General features: G+C 43.5%; 2 protein-coding genes across 3 annotated transcripts; both read right to left on the minus strand.

Moving 5' to 3' along the window:
- Positions 1-216: 216 nt before the first annotated feature.
- comtb (catechol-O-methyltransferase b) lies at positions 217-3616 on the minus strand. Its single transcript, XM_040205105.2, has 6 exons — positions 3485-3616; positions 2454-2625; positions 1112-1229; positions 818-1011; positions 599-730; positions 217-524 (listed from the first exon to the last, which is right to left on the minus strand). Exons 2-6 carry the CDS (start codon positions 2622-2624, stop codon positions 345-347), a joined length of 795 nt encoding a protein of 264 aa, XP_040061039.1. The 5' UTR covers position 2625; positions 3485-3616; the 3' UTR covers positions 217-344.
- A 698-nt stretch (positions 3617-4314) lies between these two features.
- On the minus strand, positions 4315-12463 carry LOC120835854 (SRSF protein kinase 3). 2 transcript variants are annotated; one of them, XM_040205135.2, is made up of 15 exons: positions 12113-12463; positions 11019-11306; positions 10832-10940; positions 10642-10729; positions 10352-10439; positions 10166-10272; positions 9891-10056; positions 9712-9737; positions 9546-9602; positions 7748-8084; positions 6692-6789; positions 5268-5375; positions 5108-5177; positions 4937-5029; positions 4315-4717 (listed from the first exon to the last, which is right to left on the minus strand). In XM_040205135.2, the coding sequence occupies exons 2-15, from the start codon at positions 11236-11238 to the stop codon at positions 4497-4499; spliced, it is 1788 nt and encodes a 595-aa protein (XP_040061069.1). In that variant the 5' UTR covers positions 11239-11306; positions 12113-12463; the 3' UTR covers positions 4315-4496. The 2 variants fall into 2 exon arrangements, with proteins under 2 accessions (XP_040061069.1, XP_077948602.1); XM_078092476.1 differs by having other exon boundaries at positions 10832-11306; positions 12113-12253.
- Between the last annotated feature and the right edge of the window lie 643 nt (positions 12464-13106).

Below are 13106 nucleotides of genomic sequence, written 5' to 3' on the forward strand. Positions count from 1 at the left end.
GAAGAATATCAGCGCAGAAAATGGTATTTGCAGCTGGATGAGATTCATTATTGATTTGAGTTGAAGCTCTGGGAAAAGCAGCCCCCAGGATCAGTTTGCAGCTCATCTTCTGTCGATGTGATGCTTGAACATTGTAGCGCTACTGCCTCCTGCTGCACCGATAGCGCATCAAGTATTGAGAATTTAAAAAAACATAAAAAAACACAGAAGACAATGTACAATTCTTCACCGTACTTTTAATTTCAAGTTTGTAAACTATGACTGGTTAGAAAAACACAATTAAGACGATAGAGGGCAGAGGTCTGCTGGTAACTGTGTAAAACATCTCACGACTTGTGAAAAAGCTACCCTAAGAAGACAGACTTCTCCAACCCGTCCTCCACTTTGGTGTACTCCAGGTGAGATTTGAAGTACTGGCTCTCGTATCGCGGGCTGTTTCGGACATATTCCAGGTAGTCAGGAGTTCCGGGGCAGATGACGTTGTCCGCCAGCAGGATACTGCCTTTCCTGAGGAGGCCGCACTCCTGGTGAACAGAAGACCATCAGACCATCATAATGAAGGTATGAATATAAATAATAATGAGCATAACACACTTGCCTCCATGAGTTTAGTGTCGGGAAGGTAACGGTCCTTCCAGTGATCCAGGAAAACCAGATCAAATGTTTTGACCCCAAACTGCTCCTTCATTCTAGGGATCCAGTCACCAGATGCGCCTTCAACTAACTGCACCTAGAGAGAAGACACACTTTGTCTTCTGACCTGCACACACTAGGAGAACGATTGGTTTTCCGTTTGGGTCGAGGCGCCTGGCTTTACCTTGTCCTCCACTCCTGCCCACGCAATGACTTGACGGGCAATTACAGCAAACTCAGGGTTGAATTCAAGAGTGATGAGCTTGGCGTGAGGTGGAAGGCGGCTGGCGATCCGCACCGTGGAGTAGCCACAGTAGGTTCCCAGCTCCAGCACTGTGGCTGGGCTCACCTCTGACACCACTGAGTCTAGAATGCAGCCTGTGGCAATAGAGGTAGAGAAGGTGCGAACGCACAGAGACGGGTCACACGGGAGACGGATTCTATGTGAAACAAATGTAGGGTACTGAGAAATCAGTACCTTTCTCATCCCCCACATTCATGGCCCACTCCTTGTTTCTGCAGAAGTGATCGATGGCCTGGATCACGCTGCGAGGGTGTCCTCTAGTGGCGTTCTTCTGCACTGCACCCAGGAGCCGCTGGGGGGATGAAAAGGAAAAGCTTTACAGTGAGGCTTTTTTTAACATCACGGTCTTTTAATTGTCGCTAACAACAAGCCATTAATCATTCACCCATTATAGATTTTAAATGATCATAAAGCATAAATAGAATGTCTATTGTTGGTAGACTCATTAATTAGCACAAAGGAGCTCTGCAGGAAACAAAGAAGGGTGGATTCACACATTTTACACAAGCCTTCATGCCTGTTATGTGAAGGGTCGTGTGTCCCCTGCTGGGTCTGATGTAACTATATGAAAGACCTTAGAGTCATGTAGTTAATAAAAATGTTTATTTATTTCCCTTTTATATAAAGTATAGGGTCAGAATATTGACATACATGGAATTTGCTTTGGTGTACGCAATAAGTTCACTATATGAAAGTATCAATAGAATACCTGAGCATACAGAGGTATTAGATGGAGGTATAGTATTTATAATATACTGTAGGCAAAGTATATCATAAATGCCATTTGGAACTTTGCACTTGCATGGTCTTTTTTTCCCAACCCTCTTGGCAAAATCTAATTTTAAATCCATGTATATTGGTGTTGTTCACAGATAACGTCTGGTTTACGTTTACCATTAAAACCAAGTTTAATCAGTGTTAGAGCATGTATACACATGCTTAGTGAATGACTGTACCATTTCATGTAGGATTTTCTGTCTGCCTCAATCTCCGACAGAAAAGCATCCAAATACCTCGGTCTTCCACACCTGCAGCACTGTGTCAAACTAATCTGGTTCTTGTTGCCCTAAGAGGTGAACAATGTGTTATGGACAGCCTGATCTCCAAAACCTCTTCGTCAAAATGTATACGAAAAACATACAAATTCGTAGTGATACATACGAAATAAATACGGACTGCAACTGATGACGTCACCCTATAAGTGAACGGGGACCTGCACCCCGTAAACACACTTTGTGAAGTCTGACCATGTCAAATAAACGTGTTATGATTGCATTTTTAACGAGAAATCAATGTTAAATTGTAAGAATAGAATAACCCTAACCCCCTCAAAAAATCCAACATGGCGGAGAGACGTTCACTCAAGAATCCAACATGGTCCGCCATGTTGTTCACTCAAGGGGCGTGGTTAACCACCGCCAGTTCCTATGTATTGATACGAATTCGTATGTTCAAGATTTTCGTATACATTTTTACGAACAGGTTTTGGAGATCACGTTGGTCATGGAAGGCCCACCTGAGGACGTGTGGACTGGGTCAATGTGTCCAGCATCCTCTCCACAATGACATCGTGCCAGAGCAGCGCCAGGCCAGCGTGATACTGCACAGTGGTGGGGATCACCCATCGGTACAGAGCATAGAGAAGAGCTGCTCCACCGCAGCAGCTGTAAAGAAGAGTCAGCCACATCCTGCAACCAGGACAGAGAGCGCAGACACATCAGTGCAGCCTATATATAAATATATACACACACACACACACATATAGAATGTAATATACATGGCAATAATCCATGTGCATGAGATGAATGAGTGCTCTCAGTCTGCTTTGCACAGGGTTAATGAGATGGGTGTTCACTATGCAGGGTACAATGCTGTTTTCATTATCTCTGCTGCTGCGTCCAAGCTGCACCCACTGACATCTCAATGTGCTGAGCTCATTGAATATCAACCGCGATACACACGTTGTGGACGCACAGCTTTTCCCACCCACGGAACCGATTCGCGGGTTCGGATATCGCGAGCGCACGTGGATGGGGAAGAACAGAGCGGGGGGGGGCGGGGCTGGACGCACGTTGCCCTAATAAGGCGACTGTGGAGAAACAAGCGGCGGTTGAGGTAATTCCTTTTGAGTCGGAGTATGAGTTGCATGGCAACAGGCTGTGGAGCAAGAGGGAACGCCGGGACTTTAACCTTTGGTTTGCCCCCCTCCTCCCTTCGGTTGGAGAGTCACTCTCTTGCACGATACCTGGGTGCATGTTGTGCATTCCATCTAACAAATTAATTATCTATGCAAATCACTTCATACAAAGTTTTCAAATGAGACAACAGGAAGGGCATCGGGATTGTTAGGTGCATCCAAATAATATTCATTATTGGTTGTAATAGCATGACTGAGGAAGGTCACATGTGCAACCTCCTGCAGCGGCGAACACTCTCCGGTTCAGTGCGGGACTTAAAGCGGGCCGTGCCGTGCCGTGCCCCCCGCCCACACGGGAACGAGCATCCTTAAAGGGTCTCTCAATGAAATGGGACAGAAATGAGACTCACGTGTGCGGGCAGGCTGTCCTCTTCACGCCTCCTCTCGGTGCTGCACGGAAAATATGGGAGTTTACCAGCAGGCGAACATATGCGTGCGTATACTGACTCCTCCCCCTTTCCCTCCGTCCAGCAGTGCATATACTGACTCCTCCCCCTTTCCCTCCAAATCCCCGCCTGCACACACGCGCATACAGAGACGCGCGCGCGCTCACATGCACACGCTCTTGTATTGCAAGGAACAAACGAGGGTTATTCACGCATTCACACTTGGCATTTAATCATTTCCTCTGGTTGACTTTGGGTGTTTTTTGCAACCAAAACTATCTGTTATACATGGAAGTCCATTTACACCACTTAAAAAAGTGATACAAATATTTCTAGTCAAATAATCAAAAGTCTGAAATAGCCTCATATTATGCAGATGCAGATGATTTATAATTGAGACACTAATAGCCAAATAGGTACAATAATTATGAGATCATAACTGTGAGATAGTAAAAAATACTTCTGAGATGCTATTTATAATTATGAGATTATTTTGAGAAAGTTTGTCATTTTTATTATTTACGTGAATATGTTTCCTTTCAACAAATACTTCCAAACCGTATACATGTCATTTAAAATTCCATCACATAAGATCAGGTTGCTGCCACATCCTGCAGGTTTTTCTTTATTATGTTACAACGTGTACGTCATTTGGTTTAGGTAAGCCACGGTACCACGTCCAGTTGAGTCCTGTCAAAGTAAATCCATCGCATCCCCCCTAAATGCTCAGTACTAATTCTTCAAGACGAGTTCTCGATTTAGCTGTCCGGCAAATAAGGGATGGAGAACAAAAAGCAATCATATGTCAATTTATTGCCAGTAATTACCAGGAAGACAAAACGTCTCTTTGGTCATTGCAAAGCCTGAATTGGATGTAACTGCCATAAAATACTGAAACACAAATATCTATTATCTCATGATACCAGCACTGTGTCCCACAGCGGTCGGATATCCCCTCTCTTCCCCGATCAGGGAGCTATAGCCCACTGGGCTCTGGAGAAGACAGGAGAGGTGCAGAGGTTATCCAGGGGTGTTTCAGACACTGGGCAGCTGTGGCTCTTTCCTCCGGCAGGAGCTCCAACATGGTCAGAAGGAACGAGCTGAACTTGGAGGCTTCCTCTCGCGGCCACCCGTACTTCTCCAGCAGGATCTCAAACAAGCTCCACGGCTTCAGCTTAGAGATGTGTCGCAGTTGTCCTGCACAGGGTATGAAGTGGACTGATGCAAAGTCTTGTGTCTTGTGTTTTGCAAATACATTTTTAATTTATCTGAAACTTCCCAAAAGAAAAAACATAATCCTGTTCAAGCATGAGAAATATGAGTCAAGGCGAAGACCATTATGTCAGGGTCAAAATGCAGATAACATGGCAGTATGGCATTTACTGTATTTGTTCTTTATTTAGAATACTGGCATACCTTTATGGTTGAAGTACCGTTTGGAGTTTCTCCCCGACACGGCGAACTGGGATGGAAGGGATCCCAGCAGCTCAATGATGTGGGCGATGTGATCTGAGAGAACAAGCCCCCTGTATATTCAGCCCGTGTAGTTTAATCAAGGACAAAAGGGATGCTGTGAACCACACTGACCTTCCTCGCGGCTGAATGAGGCTCCTGATTGGGGGTCGAACAGATAGTCTCCTGTGGCCAGCTCAAAAGCCTACAGTACACATAGAGGAAATGAAGGATATTGCTCTAAAAACCAGTACAAATATGCTGGAATGAAACCCATTGAAAGTGTTTTTCTCACCATGCAGGCGGTGCTCCAGATGTCAGCCGCTGTGTCGTAGTGAGCTCCTATCAGAACCTCCACAGAGCGGTACTGACAAGTCTGGATGTCTTCTGTAAAGTGTTTGTGCTGACGAAAAGAGAGACAAGGTTTTAATATTTGGCCACGGAAGGCCTCACATCTGTGACTATTAACAAAGAAGTTTCTGTATTATTCTTCAGCTCAGAGGAAATGAACCGCATCTCATGACCTACTGTACGTACATGATATTACAGACATTTTAATAATAATATTTGTCTTTAGTTTATCATGTCAGCAGGATTTGGGAATCTCAGTAGTTCTAATGGTATTTAGTCATAAACCAAAGTATTGGATTTAAAAAAAATACTTTTTGACCTGATGATGTCGCTCAATTAAACCTCTGGGGATCATCTATGTCCTTAAAATTCATCAGTAGGGAGACATGAATGTTTGTACCAAAATTCAAAGCCATGTTCAATCCCCACCGTTACTAGGATTCATCCTCTGGGGACCATGAATGCTGTACCCAATTTCATATCAATCCATCAAACAGCTGTTGAAATTTAAGTTGCAGAATGCTGCTTAAGCAGTGACTTGTCCGGCATTGTTCATTTGTTCAAAACAGTGATGGACATTGTCAAAAAAAAGGAACCGGCTTCTAATGTTTTTGGGGGTTTTTTGCTTTCAGAGCGGCCGCCTCACTCCTGTTTGTCCATTCTGCATATTCCCCAACCATCCACAAGGTGCCCTCCTCCACCACAAGTCACCTGACTCTCACTACCACCTGCTCACTTTCACTCATCCAGTGTCTTTACTGGCCATCTGCATCCATTGCCAGCGAGGTCGAATGGTTGTAAATATTTTATCTTATTTTGTTCTATTTTATTCTCATATCACACCAATAACTAAAACAAATTCCTGTATGTGTAACACACGTGGCAATAAATGGCTTCTGATTCTGTTCCTAACATTGAGCCTTAGTAACCAATTAAACAATTTAACCATTAAACAATTTGCTTCATATCTCCAGCAACTGGGAGAGACGCCTTGATTTAAAATTTACCAATTTCTGAATTAACCAAATTTTTTCTTTTTTGTTCATCAAATCTTTACTTTGTTTGATATGTTATAAATCTGTTGCAGTTTTCTTTAAAGCTTTTTTTCCATTTGAATGATGGATGTAAACAAAAAAAGTAACTTAACGGTCTGATGCGTCTGAAGCGTCATTCAGATATTCCCCACAATCTCATTATTCTGTGTATTTTGATGCATAAATCAAGATTCAAATGAAGATAAGCTAAAAGTCACTATTACCAAAATCAATTGTGATGCCACAACGGAGGTAATCACTTACTGAATTCTAGTTTAAAGATGAAACTATTTGATACTCATTTTGTAGGTTTAGTTTGCTTATTATTACTCACCACCCAGCAGGCGTTGCCCAAGTCCGCAATCTTGATGAGGATTTTATCAGCATTCTGGGGTTTTAGTAGGTCCAGAGGTACATCTGAGTCACTGATACCTAAAATAACATAAAATAATGTGATCGCTTAGTACCGTGGATCCCAAACTGGGGGGTTCGCCCCCTGGGGTATGTGCAGGGGAACTACAGGGGGGGAACTTGATCAACAATTCACACACCACCTAAAATTACAACAAATACAATTGAAAATAATTTGTAAGGACAAGGAAATATATCATATGGTCGCACCCAAGAAATAACGTGCATTTTGTTCCAACTACGCAAAAAGATGAGAGATAAATAAAGTTGTGATGCGCTTTACGAACACTCTGGTCGGCCAAGAAGAGAGAGTCGGTTGTGTTTAGTGTCCTAAAATGAACCCCAATAAATTGACAAGACACTTGGAAACGCACCGTCCTGATCATGTGAACAAACAACTTGAGTTTTAAAAAAAGAAAATAGACAACTGTCATGCCCACTTTGTAAAATCTGCAAAAAACATAATGAGCGAAAATGGAAAAGTGAAGTAATGTGTGCTTTTCTTAGTAAGAAAAACTAATATTTTATATATTATAATACGATTAATTCAAAACAAAGAAAGGTACGAGCCATTTAGGGGGCGGGGGGGCTTATATGTTCTTATAGCACCAAAGGGTGCCTCAGCAGAAAAGGTTTGGTACCCACTGGCTTAGTGGATCAGACCAGGATAGGCAGAGTGTACTGGTGATCTCATCAATACATGCAAACATTGTAGGGCGTGAGTGGGGAGCGTGGCATGTCCATGTGTCCTTGGGCAAGACACTCAACCTCAACATGGCTCCTGAAGCTGCGACTACCGTGTGTGAAAGGTAGTTATTGATGGGCTCCTGTCATCAGTGTATGAATGAGTGTGAATGGGTGAATGATAGTCATATAGTCATATAGTGATAAAGTGCTTTGAGTGGTCGGAAGACTAAAAAAGGGCTGTACAACTACAGTCCATTTACCATTAACACAGACAGGAGTACTTGTTACTGACCACGGGGAGACGATGGTGAAGGAGCAGACCGCTCTTTGTCTGCAGTCTGATGCAATAACGCCAATCTAGAGCCGCAGACGGGAGCATCTGTGTTGAGGGGAGAACAGATGGAGTCTGTGGGGCTGTGTGGAGGCCAGTCCGGTCCGTCTTCCAACAGCAGCGTCTGCCTCCTTAACCTGAGGTCGGGACCTGTGAGCGTAGCCCGACAGGTCGAGCTACGTGTGCTAGAGGGAGCAGCATCAGAGAAGGACATATGAAGTTTGTCTTTCTGATTCTGGTCCTGTCCTCGTCGACCCCTGTCTTTTCTTGTCAGTCGCTTGATGGGGCTCTTGCTGGACTGCAGGGATGCAAACAGAGTTAAACAATGAACAAATTGGTGCCTTCAGTATCACAACTTTGTGACTGTTTTGGGAGTAAATCATGTAAATTAAAGTCAGTATGTGCGGTCTGACTTTGGGGGCTGTATCCAAGCCATTAACATAATAGTTCATATATTAACGTGAAATGTTCTGTGGTTTTTTATCAACTACTTTTACCAACATATCTGTGTGCCAACGATGACGAGCCCGTAGAGTTTAAAGCCTAGTTTATGCTTCTGCGTTTTCAGAGCGACGCAGACGCAAGACCCCCTTGCGTGTCCCTTGCGTGTCCCTTGCGTGTCTTTTCACACCTCCTTGCGTCCTTGCGTGTGTTGAGCCATTTTTCTAGGCGACGCAGCCTCCTGCAGCAGCAGGCTGTGATTGGTCTCTGACTACGTCCTTTACGGAGTCTCACGTCTCCGTTTTCACAGCACAATACGGCCGTTATTAAAAGGAAGAACGTTTACGAGAGAACGGATCAGATTGAAGAGCTTTTAAATATGAGCGCTTGTACAAGCCGTCATTAGCGGACTATGAGGACGCCGGATGGCCTCTGATTCATGGAGGGAGATCTCCACAAACGAGGGGACAAAGTCGTGGAGGAAAATACGGGACAAATGTGTCCTTGATGAAAAGCAGCAGTGTGGATTCCACGGGGCAATAAAGTCTATGATCAATAAATAAAGCAACCAGCGACTTCCACACACAAAGACGTGACTCTCCAGGTCGTCTTCTACAAAACACGTGACTCCACCTGTTGTTCTGGAGGTGAATCGCTCTGCAACACACGCGAGACTTTACAACCAGGAAGTGAAACGTGCGTTGACGCGTAAAGACGCAGAAACACGCGGCGGCCTTTACATGAAATAAATGTACTAATATCTGACGCTGTTACTCCACATGATGTAAACAGTGAGTTGCCGACATCAAGCTATTTTGAAACAACAACAGTGGCTTTCCGAAGGACATCAAAATCGGCGGTTATATCTTCTTACATGAGCCCAAAACAATAAACTGCTTCCACGTTTTAGGGTCAATGACGCTGCAAAATGAATTTCTTTCTACCCTGGAAATGTATTTACATTTAATATAATATAATATTATATATGTAGATGATTTGAATGTCTAGAATGTACAGAGGACTGGGAATTATGTCCACCAAAGTCCTAAAGTGCATATTGAAGAGTTAGCTGTACTTAAAAATCCCTTTTCTGACAAGACACCAAAATGACTTGTCAAAATTAGCTGTGTTGTTCATATAATAATATAAAGGAAGTAGAGTGTAGAAGCTGTCATATTAAAACCATTCCTTTCTTTCAGTCGTGATTATTTCATTCCGAATCAATCGTATCTTATTGTAGGATGCTTGTCAACGACATGGTCCGGTATAGAAAGATGCAGCCAAGAGTCAAATACAGAACACACAAGATGCATCTTACCCACTCCCCGAGAGTGTGGAGAACCCCGCTCAGCTTCCCCAAAAACTTGGACAAACTCTGAGGAAGTTATAGCAGGAAAAACAAATGTCATAAAGCAATGATAAGAAGAATAAACCATCCTAGTGAGATGAATGAAACAATGATGAAGACATCTCAGATGACACACCTGTTTCTCTCTGGAGCTTCTGTGCTCTGGCAGGAAGCAAAAACATCAGCATGGAGAAGAAGCACACATTGTAAATAAAAGGGATAAAGTGCTGACAATTTTTCTTGCCTTTAATTGCAGATTGCTTGTGACAAATTCTCCTTCAGAATCAAAGTCCGACATACACAAGCTTCACTAACCTGTGGAGCTGGTGAAGGCAGGAGACGCCGGCAGCTGCCACAGCTTGGTGTTGGCTGCCAGCTTCTGAACATAAACATCATCCACTCTCAGGAGGATGTTCTCTGGCTTGATGTCGGTGTGGATAATCTTGCATTTGGTGTGCAAGTAATCTAAACCCTGCAGAACCTGTGATGAGGAATGAAAATACAGTAACTGTCGAGGCAGGGGATTGGTTGAAAAGAGCGGCTGTGTCAATGGTGGAAGATAAGAAAGGGGTTAAAAGTTTGCTCTGCACCTGTGTGAGGATGCTCCTGACGCAGGCCAGAGGGAGGCCTGAGTATTTGGATTTGATGATCCACCTGAGCAGCTGGTGGCCCAGCACCTCCAGAACCATGCACACATCTGGCGAGCCATTAAGGGTCTTGGTTCACACCATTTGGGTACATAGTTTTTTGGGGGGTACATGTTCTGAAAAGGATACGGTCTCCATTCGCTCCAGCGATCCTGAAGTCATCAATAAGGTGCACAATTGTCTCACGTTTAGGATCTCTGGGGTCACTGTCTCTTACCTGATTATGAGAATATGTTAAAATACCCCCCAAAAATGTACAGAAACAAACATTGTGGTGTGTATGAAATAATATTTGCAGGTAGGCTGAGCTATCACTTAATCTGACCAAGACTGAGACGTGCAGCGCATAATTTCTCCTCTCATCTGTAATATAATCAGAATTAACAGTAAATAAAGAAATGTAATGTGGTAACACTGACACATTTCAGAAGTTTGATCTCATCCTGCGCCGTCTCTGTAAACATTTGAGCACTCTTCACCACCTTCAGAGCTACAAAACGCCCCTTCCTGTGTGCAAACAATTATGGCAGTTAGCTACTATCATGAATAAGACCAGTATAAGACTCATCATTATGTTATAAATGGTCAAAAGGTCAACCATGTACTTACAGCATATCCCAGCAGAGCCATACAGTAGAGAAGTGACCCCATCCCAACTTTTGAACCACTTGATAACGGTCAACGAATACCTCTCCGATCTCTACGGGGTAGTATCCGCCTGCAACACAATGCACGGGCTGCATCGACCGAAGCATCTCTACCAGTGTGTCGTGTGTGCTGTGGGAGTACTGCCTACCAATGCCATAGTCTGCAGGGTTCTCCTCCTGCTCCTCATAAAACCCCAGAGGCTCACGTGGATGAGGACGTGTCTCTACGGCTGGAGGGCAGTGGGACGCGGGGGAAGGTGTGGGGGTCCCTGCCGTGTCCGGGGAGGGGTGAGGGCTCGGTTTGTCGGGTGGATTGGAAGAGCTGGCAGAGAGAAGGGTCGATATGGCGGCGGCATATGAAGATGACATGTTTATCAGGGTGGGAAGCGTCCCACCACAGCTGAAGATCCGGATGACCGCAGCGCTCAGGGTGGAAGCTGAGAAAATAAAATGTGTGTACATACTTAAACGGTTCATCAATGGTGCTTACACATTTGAAAATAAGAACTGACCAGCTGACTGCGACTTTCTTTCTGCGGCTTTTTAAAGGGCTAGATACATGTGCGTTTATTTTTATCTGGATGAATGGTATGTCAACGTAAATAGCTCCTTCGCTGGCCCAGCTGCAACTGAACTCTCCCTGCTGTCTAAGTCTAGTCTATCTAAGTCTAGTCTATCTAAGTCTAGTCTATCTAAGTCTAGTCTATCTAAGTCTAGTCTATCTAGTGTAGCAGCCACAGTTGTAAACATGAACGGCTGGAAATTCAAATGACAACATGCTCGTTTAAGAGACCTCTGCTTCTCTCAATTAACTTGTTGAAGTTAATGAAATACATGGAGCCTATGATTTGGCGCGTAAAGGGACAACATGGCTGGAGAAGTCAGGGCAGGAAGTGCAATTGAACCTCATGATTAATCATGGCACATAGCTTCGTTTCCACTGTTCCAGTTTCTATGCTGCGCTTGTCTATAATTCACAAGACATTGTTCTGTCCTGTTAGATAGTTATAAAGTCTATTAACATCAACATGTCTTGTGTGATGATATATATATATGCTGTATGCTGCGTATAGCCAACCTTTTAATTGACTTAAACTGGTTTTTTGCTCCCAAGAGACACCAAGTCAAACGTAGTTTTATTTTGAAGGTGAAGGCGTCCAGTCGACTCTCCTGCTTGTCTAAATATGTTCAAGACAAGCTACACAATCAACACTCAACAGCTGTAGAGGAGGAGCCTACTTACCCCCCTGTGTTTGATTAATATCCGGATCTAATATCGGTAACGCGGGAAAAGAAATGAGCGTGACACGAGGCTCTGCTCCTCGCTCGGCCCTGAGTAGAAGACATCAGGTCCAGGAATAGCTGACTGCTCCTGCTGCTGCTGTGTTTCTGACAACGTGTGTCACTATGTAGCTAGCAGGTCTAGTTACAGAGGGGAAAAGGGGGGCGAGGTGCTCATTCTCTTATTTTAATATTTCAACTTTGATATCGTACTACCTTCTACTGCAGGTCACCATAAGACCATAACTATTCTAACGCTACAGGGAGTGAAAGCTACTTTGAAAGCATTGTTTGTTCAGCGTATTTTGCTTCCGTGTTTGTACCACGTTGTGTGTGTGTGTGTGTGTGTGTGTGTGTGTGTGTGTGGTCTGAAAATGGGTCATGGAAAATTAATAAAATAAAAAATAAAAAAAAATCAATTTTATGGTAAGGTGGGGATTCTTTGCTGTTAAAAGCCTGTAGGCGCTAGTTATATAATAACAAAATGATTACACATTATTTTCTATCATTTCAGTACCATCTCCAGTGGCCTGGTGATGATGAGACGTAATCCATCATCATCAGACCAGTAGAGCTTTTTATTACTATTTAAGTGCCACTTTAAAGTGCTGCGTTCCACTTTCACTATTTGACGGTATCCACAATTTGCCGCTGGTCCGAGTGTGTTACAATGAATTAACATGGCCAACACACTCTGCATTCATTTCAACATGACACTTTATTTAGAGTGAATGCACAGCCTCATACATACAGCATAGGGCCTACTCAGTTTTATAGACCTGGGTATGAAGAGAGGAGCAAAAAAGAAAACAGCTGCATTTAAATATAAAAAAGAAGAATCAAATATTAACACATCATCAGCTGCTAAATGAAGTTGTTTTAACACACATTACCAATTCCCGCACTGAGAAAGAGCTAGAGTAGATAGCTACAAAATGTTATATGTTAATAAATAT

This window comes from Gasterosteus aculeatus, chromosome 17 (assembly GCF_964276395.1).
Source record: "Gasterosteus aculeatus chromosome 17, fGasAcu3.hap1.1, whole genome shotgun sequence".
NCBI classification, from domain to species: Eukaryota; Metazoa; Chordata; class Actinopteri; order Perciformes; family Gasterosteidae; genus Gasterosteus; species Gasterosteus aculeatus.